This window comes from Schistocerca gregaria, chromosome 2, assembly GCF_023897955.1.
Source record: "Schistocerca gregaria isolate iqSchGreg1 chromosome 2, iqSchGreg1.2, whole genome shotgun sequence".
Lineage (NCBI taxonomy): Eukaryota > Metazoa > Arthropoda > Insecta > Orthoptera > Acrididae > Schistocerca > Schistocerca gregaria.
The window spans coordinates 384,337,837-384,359,629 of record NC_064921.1 but is presented as its reverse complement, the minus strand read 5'-3'; the positions used below and the strand labels follow the sequence as shown (position 1 = coordinate 384,359,629).

The 21,793-nt window shown below is 39.6% G+C and overlaps 1 protein-coding gene across 1 annotated transcript in view; it reads left to right on the top strand.

The window, feature by feature from the left end:
• The window catches only part of LOC126336161 (esterase FE4-like), a 59,251-nt gene extending 37,969 nt beyond the window's left edge, over positions 1-21,282 (top strand). Inside the window, exons 9-11 of the mRNA XM_049999653.1 lie at positions 10,576-10,708; positions 16,041-16,161; positions 20,944-21,282. Coding sequence (XP_049855610.1) covers positions 10,576-10,708; positions 16,041-16,161; positions 20,944-21,103 — 414 coding nt within the window. The 3' untranslated portion in view covers positions 21,104-21,282. The remainder of the gene's footprint in view (positions 1-10,575; positions 10,709-16,040; positions 16,162-20,943) is intronic.
• The last annotated feature ends 511 nt before the right edge of the window (positions 21,283-21,793 follow it).

Below are 21,793 nucleotides of genomic sequence, written 5' to 3'. Positions count from 1 at the left end.
GACAATTCTGACCCTATGACTTACCTTAGAATCTAGATTAAGGAAGGGCAAACCTACGTTTCTAGCATTTGTAGACTTAGAGAAAGCTTTTGACAATGTTGACTGGAATATACTTCTTAAAATTCGGAAGGTGGCAGGGGTAAAATACAGGGAGCAAAAGGCAATTTACAATTGGTACAGAAACCAGATGGCAGTTATAAGCGTCGAGGGACATGAAAGGGAAGCAGTGGTTGGGAAGGGAGTGAGACACGGTTGTAGCCTCTCCCCGATGTTATCCAATCTGTATAGTGAGGAAGCAGTGAAGGAAACAAAAGAAAAATTCGGAGTAGGTATTAAAATCCATGGAGAAGAAATAAAAACTTTGAGGTTCGCCGATGACATTGTAATTCTGTCAGAGACAGCTTAGGACTTGGAGGCGGGTTGAACTGAATGGATAGGGCCTTGAAAGGAGGATATAAGATGAACATCAACAAAAGAAAAACGAGGATAATGGAATGTAGTCGAATTAAGTCGGGTGATGCTGAGGGAATTAGATTAGGAAATGAGACAGTTTTGCTATTTGGGGAGCAAAATAACTGATGATGGTCGAAGTAGAGAGGATATCAAATGTAGACTGGCAATCGCAAGGGAAGCGTTTCTGAAGAAGAGAAATTTGTTAACATCGAGTTTAGATTAAAGTGTCAGGAAATCATTTCTGAAAGTAGTTGTATGGAGTGTAGCCATGTATGGAAGTGAAACATAGACGATAAATACGTTGGACAAGAAGACAATAGAAGCTTTCGAAATATGGTGCTACAAAAGAATGCTGAAGATTAGATGGGCAGATCACGTAACTAATGAGGATTGAGGAGAAGAGAAGTTTGTGGCACAACTTGACGAGAAGAAGGGATCGGTTGGTAGGACATGTTCTGAGGCATCAAGCGATCACCAGTTTATCATTGGAGGGCACCGTGGAGGGTAACAATCGTAGAGGAGGACCAAGAGATTAAAACACTAAGCAGATTCAGAAGGATATAGGTTGCAGTAGGTACTGGGAGATGAAGTAGCTTGCACAGGATAGAGCAGTATGGAGAGCTGCATCAAACCACTCTCAGGACTGAAGACAACAACAACAACAAAATATATCCCACTATTTTACCCTCTTAGTGGTCGAATTTCTAAACATGTTGAATAACGTTTTTTTCTGGTTAAGAAACCAAATACCAATTTTCGTAGGCAGGTTCAAAGCAATTTGAAATAGCCTTCCATCGCCTGTCTCACCCCTTCCTTAGGAGTAGAATTTCGAACAATCCCTTTTTAAACGATGCTTACAGTATGAGTTCCACGTCCTCCCCAAACTTTAGGTTTCTATCCTGATATGAGCTGGGCGATGAAGAGTCAATGATTCAATGTGGTCTTATTTCATCCTCCTAGAGGGCGGAATCCCAAAAACAGTGAAACATGCATTTTTTTCAGTTCCAGCCAGGAAGCGAGTTAGCAGTTCTCAAATATATAGTTTTAAAAACCCTTTCCAAATGAAAGGTTTTCATAAAACCTCTAACTCCCTATTTCCGCCGTTAAAGGGTTGAATTTCTAAAAGCAGTTGAATGTATATTTTTCAATTTCTGAAAAACGTTAAATGCAAATGTTCATAGATTCAGCTTCTAAAATGCATAATGAAAGATTTCCATCAAACTTTCATGCGTATTTAACTCCATAGTGTTTGAATTTTCAGAATCCGTGAAGCACCATTTCTTTTCATCTGGGAATCGAGATTTAGGTTTAAATAGATTTAGCTTTAAAATGTTTTCTTAATGAATGTTGTTGTTGTTGTTGTCTTCAGTCCTGAGACTGGTTTCATGCAGCTCTCCATGCTACTCTATCCTGTGCAAGCTGCTTCATCTCCCAGTACCTAATGCAACCTACATCCTTCTGAATCTGCTTAGTGTACTCATCTCTCGGTCTCCCCCTACGATTTTTACCCTCCACGCTGCCCTCCAATGCTAAATTTGTGATCCCCTTGATGCCTCAAAACATGTCCTACCAACCGATCCCTTCTTCTAGTCAAGTTGTGCCACAAACTTCTCTTCTCCCCAATCCTATTCAATACCTCCTCATTAGTTACGTGCTCTATCCACCTTATCTTCAGTATTCTTCTGTAGCACCACATTTCGAAAGCTTCTATTCTCTTCTTGTCCAAACTAGTTATCGTCCATGTTTCACTTCCATACATGGCTACACTCCAAACAAATACTTTCAGAAACGACTTCCTGATACATAAATCTATATTCGATGTTAACAAATTTCTCTTCTTCAGAAACGCTTTCCTTGCCATTGCCAGTCTACATTTTATATCCTCTCTACTTCGACCATCATCAGTTATTTTACTTCCTAAATAGCAAAACTCCTTTACTACTTTAAGTGTCTCATTTCCTAATCTAATTCCCTCAGCATCACCCGATTTAATTTGACTACATTCCATTATCCTCGTTTTGCTTTTGTTAATGTTCATCTTATATCCTCCTTTGAAGACACTGTCCATTCCGTTCAACTGCTCTTCCAAGTCCTTTGCTGTCTCTGACAGAATTACAATGTCATCGGCGAACCTCAAAGTTTTTACTTCGTCTCCATGAATTTTAATACCTACTCCAAATTTTTCTTTTGTTTCCTTTACTGCTTGCTCAATATACAGATTGAATAACATCGGGGAGAGGCTACAACCCTGTCTCACTCCTTTCCCAACCACTGCTTCCCTTTCATGCCCCTCGACTCTTATGACTGCCATCTGGTTTTTGTACAAATTATAAATAGCCTTTCGCTCCCTGTATTTTACCACTGCCACCTTTAGAATTTGAAAAAGAGTATTCCAGTCAACATTGTCAAAAGCTTTCTCTAAGTCTACAAATGCTAGAAACGTAGGTTTGCTTTTCTTAATCTTTCTTCTAAGATAAGTCGTAAGGTCAGTATTGCCTCAAGTGTTCCAACATTTCGACGGAATCCAAACTGATCCTCCCCGAGGTCTGCATCTACCAGTTTTTCCATTCGTCTGTAAAGAATTCGCGTTAGTATTTTGCAGCCGTGGCTTATTAAACTGATAGTTCGGTAATTTTCACATCTGTCAGCACCTGCTTTCTTTGGGATTGGAATTATTATATTCTTCTTGAAGTCTGAGGGTATTTCGCCTGTCTCATACATCTTGCTCACCAGCTGGTAGAGTTTTGTCAGGACTGGTTGTCCCAAGGCCGTCAGTAGTTCTAATGGAATGTTGTCTACTCCGGGGGCCTTGTTTCGTCTCAGGTCTTTCAGTGCTCTGTCAAACTCTTCACGCAGTATCGTATCTCCCATTTCGTCTTCATCTACATCCTCTTCCATTTCTATAATATTGTCCTCAAGTACATCGCCCTTGTATAAACCTTCTATATACTCCTTCCACCTTTCTGCCTTCCCTTCTTTGCTTAGAACTGGGCTGCCGTCTGAGCTCTTGATATTCATACACGTGGTTCTCTTCTCTCCAAAGGTCTCTTTAATTTTCCTGTAGGCAGTATCTATCTTACCCCTAGTTAGATAAGCTTCTACATCCTTACATTTGTCCTCTAGCCATCCCTGTTTAGCCATTTTGCACTTCCTGTCGATCTCATTTTTGAGACGTTTGTATTCCTTTTTGCCTGCTTCATTTACTGCATTTTTATATTTTATCCTTTCATCAATTAAATTCAATATTTCTTCTGTTACCCAAGGATTTCTAGCAGCCCTCGTCTTTTTACCTACTTTATCCTCTGCTGCCTTCACTACTACATCCCTCAGAGCTACCCATTCTTCTTCTACTGTATTTTTTCCCCTATTCCTGTCAATTGTTCCCTTGTGCTCTCCCTGAAACTCTGTACAACCTCTGGTTCTTTCAGTTTATCCAGGTCCCATCTCCTTAATTTCCCACATTTTTGCAGTTTCTTCAGTTTTAATCTACAGGTCATAACCAATAGATTGTGGTCAGAGTCCACATCTGCCCCTGGAAATGTCTTACAACTTAAAACCTGGTTCCTAGATCTCTGTCTTACCATTATATAATCTATCTGATACCTTTTAGTATCTCCAGGGTTCTTCCACGTATACAACCTTCTTTCATGATACTTAAACCAAGTGTTAGCTATGATTAAGTTGTGCTCTGTGCAAAATGCTACTAGGCTGCTTCCTCTTTCATTTCTTAGCCCCAATCCATATTCACCTACTATGTTTCCTTCTCTCCCTTTTCCTACACTCGAATTCCAGTCACCCATTACTATTAAATTTTCGTCTCCGTTCACTATCTGAATAATTTCTTTTATTTCATCGTACATTTCTTCAATTTCTTCATCATATGCAGAGCTAGTTGGCATATAAACTTGTACTACTGTAGTAGGTGTGGGCTTCGTATCTATCTTGGCCACAATAATGCGTTCACTATGCTGTTTGCAGTAGCTTACCCGCATTCCTATTTTCCTATTCATTATTAAACCTACTCCTGCATTACCCCTATTTGATTTTGTGTTTATAACCCTGTAGTCACCTGACCAGAAGTCTTGTTCCTCCTGCCACCGAACTTCACTAATTCCCACTATATCTAACTTTAACCTATCCATTTCCCTTTTTAAATTTTCTAACCTACCTGCCCGATTAAGGGATCTGATATTCCACGCTCCGATCCGTAGAACGCCAGTTTTCTTTCTCCTGATAACGACATCCTCCTGAGTAGTCCCCGCCCGGAGATCCGAATGGGGGACTATTTTACCTCCGGAATATTTTACCCATGAGGATGCCATCATCATTTAATCATACAGTAAGAATATTTTTCATAAAATATTTCATCCCCTATTTCACAGACTTATGGGCTCAGTTTCCAAGAAAACTGAACATATATTCTTTTACTTTTAGCCGAGAGGTCATATAACAATTTTCATAGTTGTGGATTAAAAACACTTTATTAATTGTTATTTAATGATATTTTCGAAACCGATTCTCAGCCATAGGGCTTAAATATGAAAAAACGATGAAACATGTATTTAATTATTTCTGATCGAGAAACCAAATACCAGTTTTCGTAGGTGTAGTTTCAAAATTGCCTTAATTGTGACATAATCCCAAAAAGCCTTTAATCTCCTATTTCTCACCCTTAGGGGTCCAATTTCGAAAAATTCGTTCTTAAACTATGAACACCCTCCACAAATTTAGTCTCTGTCCTTAGCGGCTTGGGCTGGAGGACGATGCCTTTTATACAGTATACACAATAAAATTATACAGATAACATGCGTGCCACGTATATGTTACAACCATTTTCGTAGCTATTAAAGATCCACAGTCGCAAATATTCAGAACTATCTCTACGGGATCAGGAATTTGTGTAGGTCTAGGAGAAATTACTTAACATCTTTTTGTCCAACTTAAAAAAGTGTTACGTTAAAAATTTACTTTTATTTCCATAATTTTTTAATTCACCTATAAAATTTAGCTCCAATAAGGCAGTCAGCATTTTCGTGGCGTTGCACTGTTCGTAATTTGTGTCGTGTTGGTTGCAGTTACTACATGGCAAGATATGCCATAAATTTCCAGCCAATGTCCATATTAGATTCTCAGCTGAAGATCGAACATGTTGTCAGTTTTTCTGTGTGGCCTTTGGGTCATCAATCGTTACACAGATAGACTATCACCCTCGAATTATATATGGATATGTCATACATAGGGTGTCCCAAAATAATGTATACACACGTTGAAACTGAACATATTTTTAATGAAAGGGGTTATAAATAACATTTAAGTGGTGTTAGGTGCCTCATAGTCCGACTTAAGGTGGTAAATGTTCAAACTGGTGTCCTTCCATCGCAATACACCATCGACAGTGACTTACGACTGAGCGACATGCCAACTTTATTGCTTCCAACGGAGTAGCATCAAAGTTTTGCTCAATTTGCTCTCTAGGATCATCCAGTGTGTGTGGTCTCGCAGCGTTAACTGTATTCTCGAGAGTACCCCACATTAAGAAGTCTAGAGGACTTAAATAAGAAGATCGAGAGGGATACTCTATAGTCCCTGTTCGTCCTATCCATCTGGCAGGGAAGGATTGAGAAATGCCCTCATATTCAGGTGAAAGTGAGGTGGCACCCCATCCGCTTGAAAGTAATAATCCTCATTTCCAAACACAACGCGAAGACCAAGATTTATCATTTCCAAGTACGGGTCGCCCACGAAAGAGTTGTCAAAGAAGTACGCCCCAATTAACTCTCCAGAAGACATAAAACACCAGACTCTAACTCCTGGTAGGTTAACATGCCTTTGCTCTGTTGCGTATGGATTCTCCCTGGCGAAGTACACGAAGTTATGGCGGTTAATTGTTCCATCAAGTATAAAATTCGCTACATATGACCAAAGAATTCGAACTTGGAAACGTTGTACTTCTTCACATCTGTTAATGAACGACTCAGAAAATTCACTTCGTATATCAGGATAATCCTCGTTGAGGGCATGGAGAAGCCTTGGAATGTAAAGATTAAAGTACTGAGACCGAAAAATTCTATGAACACTGCTTCTGATGATCCCAGTCTCACGAGAGCATTGTCTCACAGATTTCTTCGGGGATCGTGTGTATTCCTGGATTACTGCATCAACACACTCACTGTCTGCTGAACGTCTCTTTCGTCCGCTGTCTATTCATCATACCGTGGACCGTTCCTACGACTTCAAACTTGTCTCTGATTCCTGTAATTGTTACTCTTGATGGTGGTTAAGCTCCAAATTCAACTCTCCAACATCGGCGTACCGCATTCATATTCTCTGTTTTCCAGTAACACTTTATCACCAATTTCCGTTGTTCAAACGATAATGCCATGTCCGCTGACAATCCTGAAACGAAAGAAAGCATTGTTATGTTTTTCACTGCCTTCTAAACTATTACTGATGTAAATTGTAATTCTGTCTCCTTTAACTAAAGAGTTGTTCTGTTTCAAAGAGTTTATGCATTATTTTGGGACGCCCTGTATACATGTATATGTCATACATATAAGGGATAGGTCAATGACACCAGATTACTATCCAGAATTGAATTGCTCGTCTGTAAATCAAGATTTCGGTTTTCTGTGGTGTCCCTAAAACCGACTATACACTAACGAAAAAATCGCAGCACCAAAAAATAATTACTGTAGAGTAATGGAATTTGGGAAATGTATTTGTATAAGTTAGATATGTAAGTGATTCCATTGGAAGATCGCAGTTTTGTGTAAGCGTGAGATAAGCCACTGGAAATGTGAAATTTTGGTACCTTAACAACCGGTGTAGCCACCACAGTGTTGAATGCAAGCGTACAAACGTTCGTGCATTGTGTTGAACAGGAGCCGGATGTTAGTTTGTGGGACGGAGTTCCATGACTGTAGCACTTGGTTGCTAAATGCGTGAACTGTTACTATTCGTTGTGGATGACGCTGCAGTTGGCGTTTGATGATGTCCGATATGTGCTCGACTGGAGACAGGTTGAGTATTCGAGCAGGCCAATGCAACATACCGACACTCTGTAGAGTATGTTGGGTTACAGCAGAGGCATGTGGGCAAGCGGTATCCTGTTGGAAAACACGCCCAGAAACGCTATTCATGAATGGGAGCACAACATGTCGAATCACCAGATTGATGTACAAATCTTCAGTCATGCGTCAGGTAACCAGGAGACTGCTCCCGCTGTCATACGAAGTCGCATTCCAGACCATATCTCCAGGTGTGTGTCGAGTGTGTCTATCACGCAGTCATACTGGCTTCAGGCCCTCTACTGACCTCCTTCTAGCCAACACACGGCCATCACTCGCACCGAGTCGGAACCTCCTTTCATCAGAAAAGACAACAAACCTCCATCCTGTCCTCCAACGAGTTCTCGCCTGACACCACTGTAGTTGTAGATGGCGGTGGTTTGCGTTCAGTGGAATGCAGGAATGGAGGCTAGAGGGCGTGTGGCTCGTAGCTGTGTTTGAAATAACCAGTTTTTAACAGTTCTTGTGTTGCTATGGTGCCCATTGCTGTTGAGACTCCTGCTGCAGATGCCGTACGATACGCCATAGCCATACGCCGAATACGATGGTCTTCCCTCTCGGTAGTGCCACGTGGCCGTCCGGAGCCCACTCTTCTTGCGGCAGTACATTCTCTTTTTACAGTGGCGCAGAAGGAACATCCAGCTTCTCGTAGTCGTATTACACGACCGCGTTCAAAGTGACTGATGGGTTGATAATGGCGTCTTTGTCACCTTACAGGCATTCTTGACAAACATTAACTCACCATGTCCAATCTAAAAGGCAACTATTCTCACGACCGCGAAAAAGTGCATCTAAAGCAAACTTTAGACGTATGCTCATAGTGACGCCACTAGAGTTACTCTTACGCGGCTGGCGCGAAATCTTAATAGACGTCATCTTTCAGATGTACAAACACGGGTACCAACTTTTGTTTATGTCGCAGAATTCCTTTATGGTGTTACGATTTTCTTCCGCCATTGTGCTGTAGGCAACCCTCATAGCACCATTCGTATTCAGCTTTTACACTTACAACTAATACAGGACCGTAAATTAAATAATGTCAGATAGATACCAATTTCTACAAGACAGTTTTCGTTAATAGTTAATGCTGATATCGGTACTGTTCCTTCGACTAGGATTTGACAGATAATTATCTCCAATTCGAGCGTTTGTTTTGTCACCAATGAGCTCGACGTCGACAACACATTACACCCTAGCCTTCCTAGCTTTTTTACGCCGCTAGATATGAGGTAGAAACGATGTTGCAAATAAATAATGTGTGCAGAACTCTAAAATTATGCTAGCATCCGTATAAAATTTCCTGGCCTCTTATGGTAATATACCGTTTATATTGACCGTACTATGCAATTTATTCTCTACTAGGCTGGTTGATAATTTCCTCAGGTCGAAGAATCTTTAGACGATCTCGTCACACAGCCGTTTGGGATGCTCCACGTGGTTACAGAACAGGAGACTGCGATAAGTCCCCGGAACAACACTGCAAATCGATAGCTGTGCTGAAACCACTGCGTGAGGTTAGCAATCTGCACCGCTTCCGCCAGACCCCTGAAAACCCGAGAAAAGTCTCAGACATGGCGCCATAGATTCTGATACTTCCATGGACGAAGAACTCCAGTTGGTTGCAGCTCGCAGTGTCAGCTGCTCCTGGATAGGCTCTTCCGCTAGGCCAATGATTTCTCCTGGGTTACACTCCTTATGCATATTGGATTCTTTGAGTTGTGGAGTCACGATTTCCACCTGTTTCAGATTCTAGGTACCTACAAAACGACTAGCCCCCCCCCCCCCCCATTGGTGCTGACTTTATTAAGTAATGTCTTTGTTTCTGTTTTGAGTCTTTTGACTGCTTTGATGCCACCCACAATGACTTCTTTTGTTGCACAAACCTCCTCTTCTCAGTGGCACGTGTACCCAACGTTCACGTATTTGTTACATATATTCCAGTCTCTGTATTCCTCTAATGTTTCTAGCCTATACCATTGAAATTATTTTCAAGAAGTCTCAAGACATGTCCTATCATTCTGCCCCTTCTTCTTGTCACTGGTGCACACATTTCTTCTATCGCTAATTTCTTATCAGTCTATGTATTTTTCAACATCATGCTACAGTTCCACATCTCAAACCTCTCAGTTCTCTCTTTCCCCGGCGTCTTATGATAGGATATTCTGACGCAACACGTCATTTGTTGCTCATAAACGCGCAATAGGGAGTATGTTGTGTCCACTCTAGAACTGTTTGTAGGCAGCTCTTTAAACAGTTGCGAATATTGACAGCCTCCTTGCAGTACATATTATACACTTTCCTATGACGTGTCTTGTCAACAATCAACATAGTTTGAATACAACAGTAACATTCATTAATATTATACTAGAAGGGAAATCATATAAACGATCAGAACATTGACATATTTTCAATCATAGCTAGAGGTTGTAATAATTATCCACAGAACATGAAAATACCTAAATAACCAACCCACTAAAGCAACTCCAGATCTGCTCTAAATTCACTGCCCACAACAGGTGATTGTCAACGACCATATCCGTATTCTGATGGGAATAAGAGACGGCGTCAACATGGTAGTTGTGTCGACAGATTTCAGATGCTCGCAGACAACGGTCATATCACTTATAAATACCCAAGAATGACTAGAGCAACTAGCAAGACATACTTGTGAAAATTTAGGGTCAACCTAGCTCTTGTGAGGGCAAAAGTAATTTAAGGAAATAAATGCACTAAACACAGTCGAACACTGGTGTTTATCCTGCAGTCAGTTGCACAGTATAAGTTAAACCGAATGCAATGTGTTAATGTGCTGCTGCAACTGCTCTCATGATTACAAATAGACGCAAATTGTCCGAAATTGTCTCACAGGCGATTTAGCTGACACTTTGATTTATTTGACGCATCTATATATACTCGAGCTCAACATCATTGTCTCAAGCGGTTTATGACGTTCCGAGTAATTGCTATTTTTGTGATTTTTTTAATACTTTATGGTTAGCAATTTATATCAGACTTATCATTATTTTAGTGTAATACCGCTACCTTGATTTCACAGATGACTTCTCACCTGTACTTCACGGAAGGTGTCGACACTGTCATTAGAAGCATGTCCCGCTTCTCCTCACAGCCAGTGTTCCAGTACGAGTTTACATTCGTCGGCCCTCTCAACGCATATCCAAGCGGTCCAGGTATGAGCATTAAAGACAATGACTTCCTTCTTTTAGGTTAAGTGCTCCTCAGGCAAAATGACTTGGAAAATGTTGAAATATTAGTAGAGATCACTTAATGAATAAAACTAATGTAAGCTTCAGTTCTTCTCAAAAGAAACACAGGATAAGAGAAAACGCTACATGTAACGACACCAAGACTTATTCCGGATGAAAGCCCATTGTTCCTCTATTTTTATAAACCTTTCGTTTGTATCGACTAAGGCTTTGGTCTGTAATATCATCTTCCGCCAATAAACTGTTACAGAGTGGTTGTTCGTGGAAAGTGCTGTTGGACGTAGGAACGAATCTACAGATACAGAAAATATTTTTATATTATATGTAAAAATATGAATATCAATCCGTGTAATATTGAAGACATTTTAGAGCTATCGAAAGTTACATCAACATTCGCACAACAGCATTTGGGAACGAAATCTGCGACAGGACTCCTGAAATTAAACCACACACTTTCGTCTTATACTAAAACCGTTGCCCAACAATAGTGCGACGTTGTCAGAAGAGCGCACATCTTCTGAGTTTCCTCCACAGTTATGCTATGGTACAAATAGCAAGTGCAATCAATGTAGGGGTGTGAAAGACGCCGCAAATGTTTATATGGAAACGTAATCCATCGTTGAAGCTCACATAACTGTACGATTCTTTTGGACAAAAATCTAATTTCCACGCAGATTCATAGTGATATCCTGGTGATATACAAATCAAAGTCAATATAACACTCAGCCATAGATAAATAGTGCAAACAATATGATCAAGGCCATGCAGACGTGGGTGACGACAATAGGGAAGCACAGCAGTCGGCACTTACTGCAGACGACAACGTCCAGACAATTGAGGAATTGATATGCAGCAAGAGGATGATGTCCACACAGCTGTTCTCGAATATCACGGTGTTCGAGTAGTGGATTTTATTCTTCGACGAACTGAATAATTGGTAGAGCGTTCGGACCGATAGTTAGAGAGTCGTGGAGATTATGGTAAAATATAGCGTCGTGTATGTGCGTCTTACCAAATGTAGTGCAGCATTCAAATATACGTTATGATGTCGTTCAAATTTTGTATTGGAGAAAAAGAGAAAGTATACAAATAGGGAAGGATATACTATCAATCAATAAACGTCGGAAGGCCCGTGCTGTGCTGACTAACTTGAAGGTTTCTGCATCCGTATGGATAACTTCAAAATATTCGTCGTAAGGAAATCCCGAATGATTGCCCAAACCAAGTGCTTATTGATTTAGTACTGCTTCCAAGTTATATACTTGACAGTAACACCAACTATCTCGCATATAGGCAGAGAGGTTAAAACTTGAGAGAGATTGAAACATGATAACTTGTAAATTCTTATTTTCTGCTCTAAATACAACCCCAATATTTATGCTGAGTATTGACACCCGCATCTATGAAAATAGTATACAGAAATAAAGTTGAACAATACACTCTAATTATGACCGAGAATAACATAGCTGGCGAACAGTCCAGAGAATGTCACAATCCACTGGAGAAAGAATACAAACAAACAACATTTAAATAGATTCTCATTCGGGCATCTTTGCGAAAACGATCAGAATGTTACAAAAATATAAGAAAGCTAACAAATGTATAATCTGTGACTTCCTCATCACTACCTACAGTTGACTTAGACAAAGGATAAGAGGAATAGCACAATTTGAAGGATATACTCCCATGAGTGACACGAGTCATCAGTGAGGGACTAGGCAACGAGAAAGAAAAACACAGATATTAAAAATTCGGCATGACAGTGTCAAACTTGACATTAAAGAAAAAATTTTAGTGAAGGAACTGATGATAGCTCTAAATAGCAATTAATTCCCTCTAAACATATTGTTATATTAGGGAAGATCTGGTTCAGGTATTGATTATGATGTATATGACCGGTAGGAAGTAGGTTATAAAATAATAAACACTTGAAATTCGACAAAATAAGACAAAACTCGTGTCAGTAACTTTAAAGGAGTGGAATAAAGAAAATATGCGTCACAAATGCACGACAAGGTACGAACGGCTTAAAAATGTGATAATACAGTTATGGTATAACTGACAAATACCCTAAAATCCATTAAGAAAAGAGATTGGCCAAGGTTACGCTGTAAAAATTTACAATTGTAGTGTACATGTCAGGATGGTAGCAGGTGGGCATTCGAGGTGTTTTACTTATGCGCAGAATGATAAATGCCAGGATTCAGGAAAAGAGGGTACTATTTCCAAGTACTACCACTGAGGGATACGATGTTCGTAAAAACTTGTTACGGCCGCAGAGTGAACCGCACATGGTACGGAAAGAGCATTTCGCCCTCAATAGCAAGGACTGGCGGACACGTTCAGAGGGTAAGGAAGCTGGCAGGCAAGAGAGCGATCCGCTATTGAGGACCGCTACCTCGCCAACCCTCTTGCGTATCTCATGTAATGGCACCTGGTCCTCTCATTGGCGGGTTCGGTGCAAGAAATTGGCGTCTCGCGCTCAGCAATACCGTTGGGGCGTAGCTCAGCGTAATAACGTGGGAGCCAGCCAAAAGTACTGCTGAGTAGTTCACGTAATTGTTCACGCCACTGCCTGAGGGTAAGTCAGAAGCATGGAAGTAAGACAGAAGCATGGAAGTAAGACATAATATTTTTTTTTTACCGTTTTTGCCCCTTACCAAGTATAATAGTAATAAATAGGGGCCAGGATTCCCCTACGTTTAGCTTTAGTGCAAGTGTGCAATAATTGTTGGAGGTAGTGCAGTATATACCAAAACAGCAAAAAATAAATACTGATATTTAATATTTAAGAAACTTGAAAGAATAACAGTGTGGCAGTTAGACTGGACTAAGTCATCTGGATTGTGTCTATAGCATAGGTGAAATAATGCTTAATCAAAGATTAGAATACATAATGGAACAGCTGATTAGTAAAGAATAAATGGGTTTTAGAAAAAGCTGCTCAATAACCGACTGAGTATTTAGAATCCTACACTGAAAGCGATGCACGAAATATATTAGAGGGTAAAGCTACTTTTTTTTTAGACATCGAAAAAACTATTGCTGGCCTAAACAGCAACAACTGCGGACATACTCCTTTTCGCCTGATACAGCAAATCAAAAGTTGACATGATTATACGAGCATAGTATTTGGACCGGGAGAAACATTACTGAGTAATGTAGGTGTAAAACGAGCGATCATTAACACTCTCGTCATTTTACGAAACTTGGAAAATGAATCTCATGAAGCAATCCACCTAACAGCAGCACTATGAACAGCACACTTTCGAAAGCATACAATGTGGGTTTATTTTCGTACAATTAACCCAAATTTGCAGCAGGTATTCACACACTAAGTACACAAAGAAAAAAAATAAAATTTCTTCTAAGAAAACAAAATAGACCTTAATGGGACAGGAGTCAAGAACAACGAAGTTTGTAGTTAGCATCGAAGTAGTAGAACAAGTATAAAGTTTAAAGTACCTGGGAATCGAAATAGATTTTAATAGACATCATAAACCTTGTGAATGGAAGTTGAGAGAGAGAGAGATATTAATTATGACCTATACGTCCGCGACTGCGATCACGCTCACATGAGTAACGTATTGCTGGATCGTTCACAACAAGCAGAGAAGTAGCGTATAGGCATGACAAATGAGATTATTTGTTGAAAGCTGTATAGGAGTAAACAGGATTTTAAGTGAATAGTAAGATAGAAACAACAAATACAGGATGTTTGTTTTAACTTGAGACAACTAACTACCACGAAAACGGTGAATCGTATGAAAAAAATGTGGAAAGTTAATGTTAGTAAAGAGGACATCTACCTGTGCTACAACTAGCCATCTCATAACCATTCCTTCTACACAGGCGGGGTCAGTTTAGAATTTTCAAATTCGAATCACCCATTTTTATTGTCCTCCTACATGGGTGGGGTTAGCTTTGTATTTTCAAATTGGAATCCCTCATTTTTATTGTATACTCAGATTCTACAGCAAAAGTACGCACTCTTTATTCACACCATTGTTTTCCATTCGTGATAGATGGTGCAGTAATCGACAAAAGTAAAGTGTTCCTGTTTTTGCTATTAACAACCGGCGCATTTAATTCTACATTTCATTTACGATGTAAATGTAAACCATTGTGTTTTAAAGGTTGATATGATGTTCCAACGTTACCTGAGTACTGTGCAAATACACACTGACTTATCTGCATGGCGACGCAGTTTTTTGTGTACCCTACGGGATTGATTGTGGTGAGTCCACGCACCATCTGAATGTTTCATTTCGTTGGCCTCCCTCGAACACTGCCATCAGGGTGAATGTTTTCGGTGTGTGTTTCCATCCAACGGCCGTAACTCTCGTGCTGGCCGGCGCAGGGGAAATGGAAACCACAATGATTTTAATTAAGGAAAATGTCACATTGACAGGCGTACCTGCCATGAATTACTTTGCGAAATCAATTTTGTGAAAGAAGGGGCCACCGAAATCAAGCACCTCTCATCAGTGGTGTGAGGCAAGGGGCCTCGCAGGTATCAAGAAGCGTGACGAGAACAGAAAACTATTACATAGTTTCTTACCAGACACTGAAATGGCTAACCATATTGTACGTTACAGTCGCATTCACACCGCTAAAGTAAATTTCAAACTTAAATATCAACTGTCAGAACAGAAAGTTTTACATTTACGAAGTAAATTAAGTGTAGAATTATTTGTGTAGGTTATTAATTGGAAAAACAGGCACAGTTGATGTAATTTGTCGATTACAGTTTCATCTACCATGAATAGAAAATAGTGGTTGAAAATACAAAGTTGACCCCACTCATGCTGGAGGAGTGGTTAGCAGATGGCCAGTTATAGCACGGACGATGTCCCAATTGCCTTTATTACCCTTTCACTGAAACACTCTTTTCGTACCATATGCAATTTTCGAGGTAGTTAGATGTATCAAGTTAAAGCAAACACCCTCTACAAAGCCTCAAACGAACAATCATCTTGTGTGGATTGAGCGTCTGCAAGGGATGGATGAAGACAGGCTTTCCTCAGAAAGCTAAACATTAATAATGTACAGGCAGAAGAAAAATGACAAAGCTATACAACCGTAACGAACAATAATGAAGTGAACGAGAAGGAATATTAAAACGGAAAATAAGAACTACAAAAACAGAAAGCTTCAAATCTCATTAAAATGTTAGACAGAGCTTCTATTTATGTAGAGCACACGAGTGGGCGCGATCTGGAGGAATTTAGAGCTGAAATGTAAATAAACAGAACCACTTCATAAGTAATGATACTGTATGTTTTTTTATCTACAGGGGCAGCGCACGCTGACGACGCGAGTTACTTATTCTTTTCATCAGACCTCGACCCTACATCAGACGGCGCTATCATTAGAGATCAAATGACAGCAATGTGGGCCAACTTCGCTAAATACGAGTAAGTAATATTTTTGTAACATAACTATATTTGTTTTTGAAAGAGCGCTTGCTAAAAAGCAGCCATATTATTTGTGTACAAGTAACATTAAAAAAATAAATGCAAGGTGCCAGAAATTGATACATTATTCTTTTGACAGAGCACCTTAACAACAGAGATCAACTGCTGAATTAGTAAGCTGTAATTTAATAAGTCATAGAAATTAGTACGCATTGGCAGAGCTTATAATTAGCAGTCGCTAATGATACGTAGATTTTACCAGTAATGGAATTTATCGCCACAATTCTGTAACACAGACAACATCATCAACACAATGAACCGGCACTTCAGCACATAGCATCACATCACTATACATGTTCCGTCACTCATCTTTGTACACACATACTTGACACACTTCGTACCTCAGCTGAGTAGATAGTTCTCTACGGCACATCAGTGTAATGTAGTTTAACTTACGAAGGAGCGTCCAGTACTGATGTTCTTCTGTCCAAGACTATTCACGCAGCGGTATGTATGACTGTCGTGCTTATGCCTCCGCAATGGGGGCCAAGAGGAGGCTCACGCCCCCCTCCTGAAATCAGTCTGTATAGACTGTATGGATTACAAAGTTCACACACATTGCTACCAATAATTGTCTGCGACTATACTAAATCGCAAATTTAGCGTTGTCGATCCCATCTTCTTAAGTTAATTCTGTTTCTCCACTTTCAACATTACTAATTTAGGATTTGGCTTAATGATTTATGTTACTGTTTAATGACACTTTTTCAGTTATTTTGGCTACTTCGTACTTTAAAATTTTTACTTTCAGTCAGAAACTAACATCAGGTGTTTCTGAAATAAAATATGTCTTATGAAACCCCTGTACTATCATATCGAAGATGTAATTTCAGATCGTTTGAATGAAATGGTATCATTCATATTCAGATTCATATAATACTATAAAAATATGTACCAGTGAATTACGATTACCATTTCGTTGTCGTAGCAATCTTCATTTAAATACTGAGTGAAAACCTATGAGTCGTTTGAGATGCAAACAGATCTTGTTGATTTCCTTTCAGATTTAGGTTTTTGGGTACTATCCGTTCTCAAACTCACAGAACCAATATACGAGGGTTCTCCAGAAAGTATGTTCCTATCGGTAGGCACTGCGGAAAAGTTTTGAACAGATGTCATGGGCAGTGTCTCTAGTATGCCCGTCGATCGTGTCGCTTCGCTCTTTTCGGATCTGAGTGAACAGTGAGCACGTAAATATACGTAGGTAATAGCGTCTCCCGCCAAGTACGAGGGCCTGGTTAGAGATTTCGCCTGTGTCACGCAGCCCACATAACCCAAGTGTCGAGCAGTTCCTTCTTCATGCCAATTCTCGGCTGCACACTGCAGGGGCAATGAAAGAAGCTCCTGCAGCGTTCCCGATGAGAAGTGTTTGATCATCCACAATACAGTCCGTAATTGGCTCCCACTGAGTGTCAGCTCTGCTCATAAGGACCCCTTGCTATGAAGACAAAATTTTTCCACAGACAACGAGCTGCAGACCAGTGAAGATAACTAGCTGAAAGCACAGGCGGCTGCTTTCTATGACGAGGATATTGGAAAGCTGATACAACACTACGACAAAACTCGAAATTGGAGTTGCGACTATGTAGAGAAGTAGGTGGAAGGTGTCCCTAAGTGTTGCAAATAAGAAGTATCTGGCTTTCACTGCGGTTTCCATTTCGCGACCGATCGGAACTTACTTTCTGGACAATCCTCGTATATATAAAATCACAATTTTATAATCTTGCCTCCTCTGTCCAGGCTATGGTGCCATACTCGAATATGTTTGTAATTCATTGATGTGAGAGGTAACGCAAATCATGAAGCCCAAACATTCAGTCAGGTGAAGAGAATTTTTATTAAATTCAATTGTACTTGAGATATCGATCGTTTGAAAATTTAAATGTTAATCCAGATTAGGGCGTGTAAACGAATGATCTTTAGTTATTCTGCAGTATCATCAAATTAAAATACTGCAACCACTATGAAGGGATGCCAATGATTTCTGAGGTTCAGTTCCTTTACAAATATTCCTTCAGATACCAACAAATGAAATGAAAGAAGCGCATTGTAATACACAAGGGACAATCATAACATTTAAGACAACATACATAATCGCGCTGCATCCGTAGTTAAATGTAATGGCTCATTGCATAGAAATGGATAAAAGGTGAAACGGCTCCAACATTGAGTATAAAATTGATAGCATTGAGAAACCCGATTGACTTGTTAGTACTGAACCCGATGATGAAGTAATAGACTCAAAAACTAGTAGCTCTAACAAAACATCATTTACAGCTGAAGCGGATTTTTCAATAATATCAATATGATCCTCACGTGTGTTTGTTAACCATATCAGTCTTTACTCTCCGAGTGTAAAGGGTACAATCCTCAAGTCCACAATGACTGTGAGATCGACGTGTCTTTTACCAAATTAACTTAATTTCTAATTGAGATTTTTGAACTGATGAATTCTAGGAGGCAAATAAACATTCCTGTACGTGCAAATCTAAGACTGCACTGGATTCTCTGAATTTGCAAAGTGGACGCACTCGTCCTAGTTGGTTAAGTTTGTCTTTCAACAGAAATTTCAAGCCCCTTTGATCATAGTATTCTTGAGCCACTAGAGACACAGCGAAAGCTGTCGTAATGAATTTTAATTCAATGGAAATACATAGATTAGCCACCACAGATTTATTTGGCTAAGGATGAAGGGTGTGTAACATGTTCAGTTCACCATGCTTGTACAGAATGTATGCTTTCCCCTGCGTTATATTTACCGCATCAGCGGCAATTAATATATAATGTAAAAGAATTTTGAGGTGACTTCTGTAATGCTTCACATTTCTGACAATTTTGTGTCTTTATAACTCTTGTAATTTTATCACCAGAAAACGGCATATGGTACTGTGGTGGCAACCGGTAACTCCACAAATTTCCCCTAAAGGCCTTCTACTAAAATCATTGTATGACATCTGTTTGGTATTAAAACTCCGACTTTTCTATTCATCCTTATGCTAGGAAAATACAAATTCAACACTTTCTTTAGCGATAACTGTCAAGTTTTACGTCTTTCTTAATTTTATCTGAAATTAACACTTATAAATGGGAAAACTGGGGACTGCTGTTTAGTGTTGTAAAATATTACGTAAGTCATATTAGGTTCATTAATTAAGTTTCCCATCAATCAAAATTTGCTCTACAAAATCTAATGCGTCAATCCTTGTTGCACATCAAACTTACTATACATTTCTTTTATCGACATTTAATTCTAAAATGTCCCGCAAAGGACATGCCAAAAGGCATCAAGACCTATTCTACAAGGACTGCTGAAAAATAATGCCTCCGAAATTTTGTGTGAAAACTCTTAAAACTTGTTAAATAAAACAAGCGTTATTAACATGCTACATATGCCTTTTTCATGTCCACATATTTGCAGCCGTCTGCCGAAAGAGAGCTCCGAACTGTAGCTTCTAACATGGAGGTGTGGAACCTAATTATGTCGGCGCGTTAGAAAGAGCGCCCTGTAATCGAGTTTAGAATTTGAAGAGTTCGTTTGGCAAATGTCCTATCCTTCAGCATGACAGTCCCAGACCACATGCGAGCTCTGCAACATCTAAAACAATCCGGCGCCTTGGCTACACTGTCATCGATCATCATCCATACAGTGTCAACTTTACCCCACGCGATTTTCATCTGTTTCCAAAACTTAAAGACTTCACTTTGACAGTGATGTACCGGTGCAAGCAGAGAGACGCGGTAGCTCCTTCAACAGAGACAAACATTCTGGAACGACGGTACCAACAAACAGTTCTCTTTTGGGAGGGGGTGATTATGTTGAGAAATGAACATGTAGGTATGAGAAATGAATATGCAAACTGTTAATAACATTTCTTTTATTTTAAAACTTTAAGTGTTTTCACATAAATTTAGAGGCATTACTTTTCACCAGGCACTATCGCGTTTTTATTCCCGGTCAGCTGTCTATTTCGGGACCGAACCACTATTACGCTGTCCATACGATTGCGTGTTAAAAAGTAATTCTTCCAATGCTGAATGGATGAGAGTTCACGATGCCCTATACGTCCCTGTACAGTACATATTTACTGTGCCTGGAGTAGTTTTGCGACGCTGCTGTAAACGTTTTTAACGCTCTCAACATTAATTCCCTGGCTTCAGTATTTGAAATCAGCGTCGATATCATCATTAGGACACTCTCTCTCTGTGGGTGATAAACATCAGCCAGTGACTCACGTAAACGTTGTTTCGTGTCTTACTGTTTCAACTGCTTCTGTGTCCTGTCTTTAGAGACAGACACTGGGAACCAGCGCGGCATTTACCTAAGCGAGCGTGGAAAATGTGGCAATATCACAATCAAAGAGGCTAGTGTACCAGATGCACCACGTAGATTCGATATGAGTCAGAACGTCGTCCATTAAGCTATAAGAGCAGGATACGCTGTACCCTTCCGCTAATGACCTCAATTAACACTTGCACGTAGTGGTAATGGTTCAGATATAAGCAAACATAATGCACATTTCTCCTATTTCTGAAATTCACAGTTATAATATCTGTATTCACCTTATTGGTATACTGATACTCTATTAGGGATCTTCTATAATTGCAATTTCTAGCCATTTGTTTTTTGCGTTATGGAATAGTTATTCCCTTCCAAATATCTTGCTATCTTAGTGTATATGCTGAGCTATGACGTTTTTCTCACTGAAACAACAATTGTTTCAGCAATCCAACGCCGGAACAGACGTCACTCCTCACAGAGACGTGGAACGAGTACGACGAATCCTCGAAGAATTTTCTGGAAATAACAGCACCACTGAAAAGCAGAACTAACTTGTTTGGCCCATACATGGACTTTTGGCACAGCCTATTGCCACAAAAATAAGTTTCGATCATCTACTGATTAAATATCTGAAAGCAAACAGTCATTATCGGTGTACATGAACTATGGAGAAATGGATGACAACAATGATTTATATCCAATAGAAAATATGTGTATTTTCAAAACGAACATTATTAATAAAAATTCCCTCACAGATTTGACAACTGCTTCACTAAAATGAATTGTTACGCATTTTTTCTTTATTTACCTTCCATAGAACATAATAGTGACATTTAGTACTAGTTATTTGTCGTATAAATTTGAGTTTGTAAAATAATTAAAAATTCTTGTAGTTATGTATTTGCAGTGCGGTAGTGTTGAGAACCTAAAAATTGTATTTCTCTTGTTAAAACTCTTTGTGGGTAATGCACGCTACAATGAATAGACGTGCCTAGATAGCTAAATAAACTACTGAACTTAATTACACGGCACCTTAAGCAAGTACAACAGAAAAAAAGTTTCTGAAATAATGTCGCTAAAGATGTCTTGATCTGATAAGAGATGGAATCAAACATAATGGCAGTTTCTTGAATGTATGAACCACCCCATTACGCTAATAACGCCTCTGAGTTAAGTGTGGTGTCCATTCTGAATTCTGTATCATCGAACAAGCCGGGATTCTTCTATATGTCGCCATAGTCCGTATTTAAAGCACTCGCAAAGACTCGATGATTGGAAAAGGTATGCAAGGCT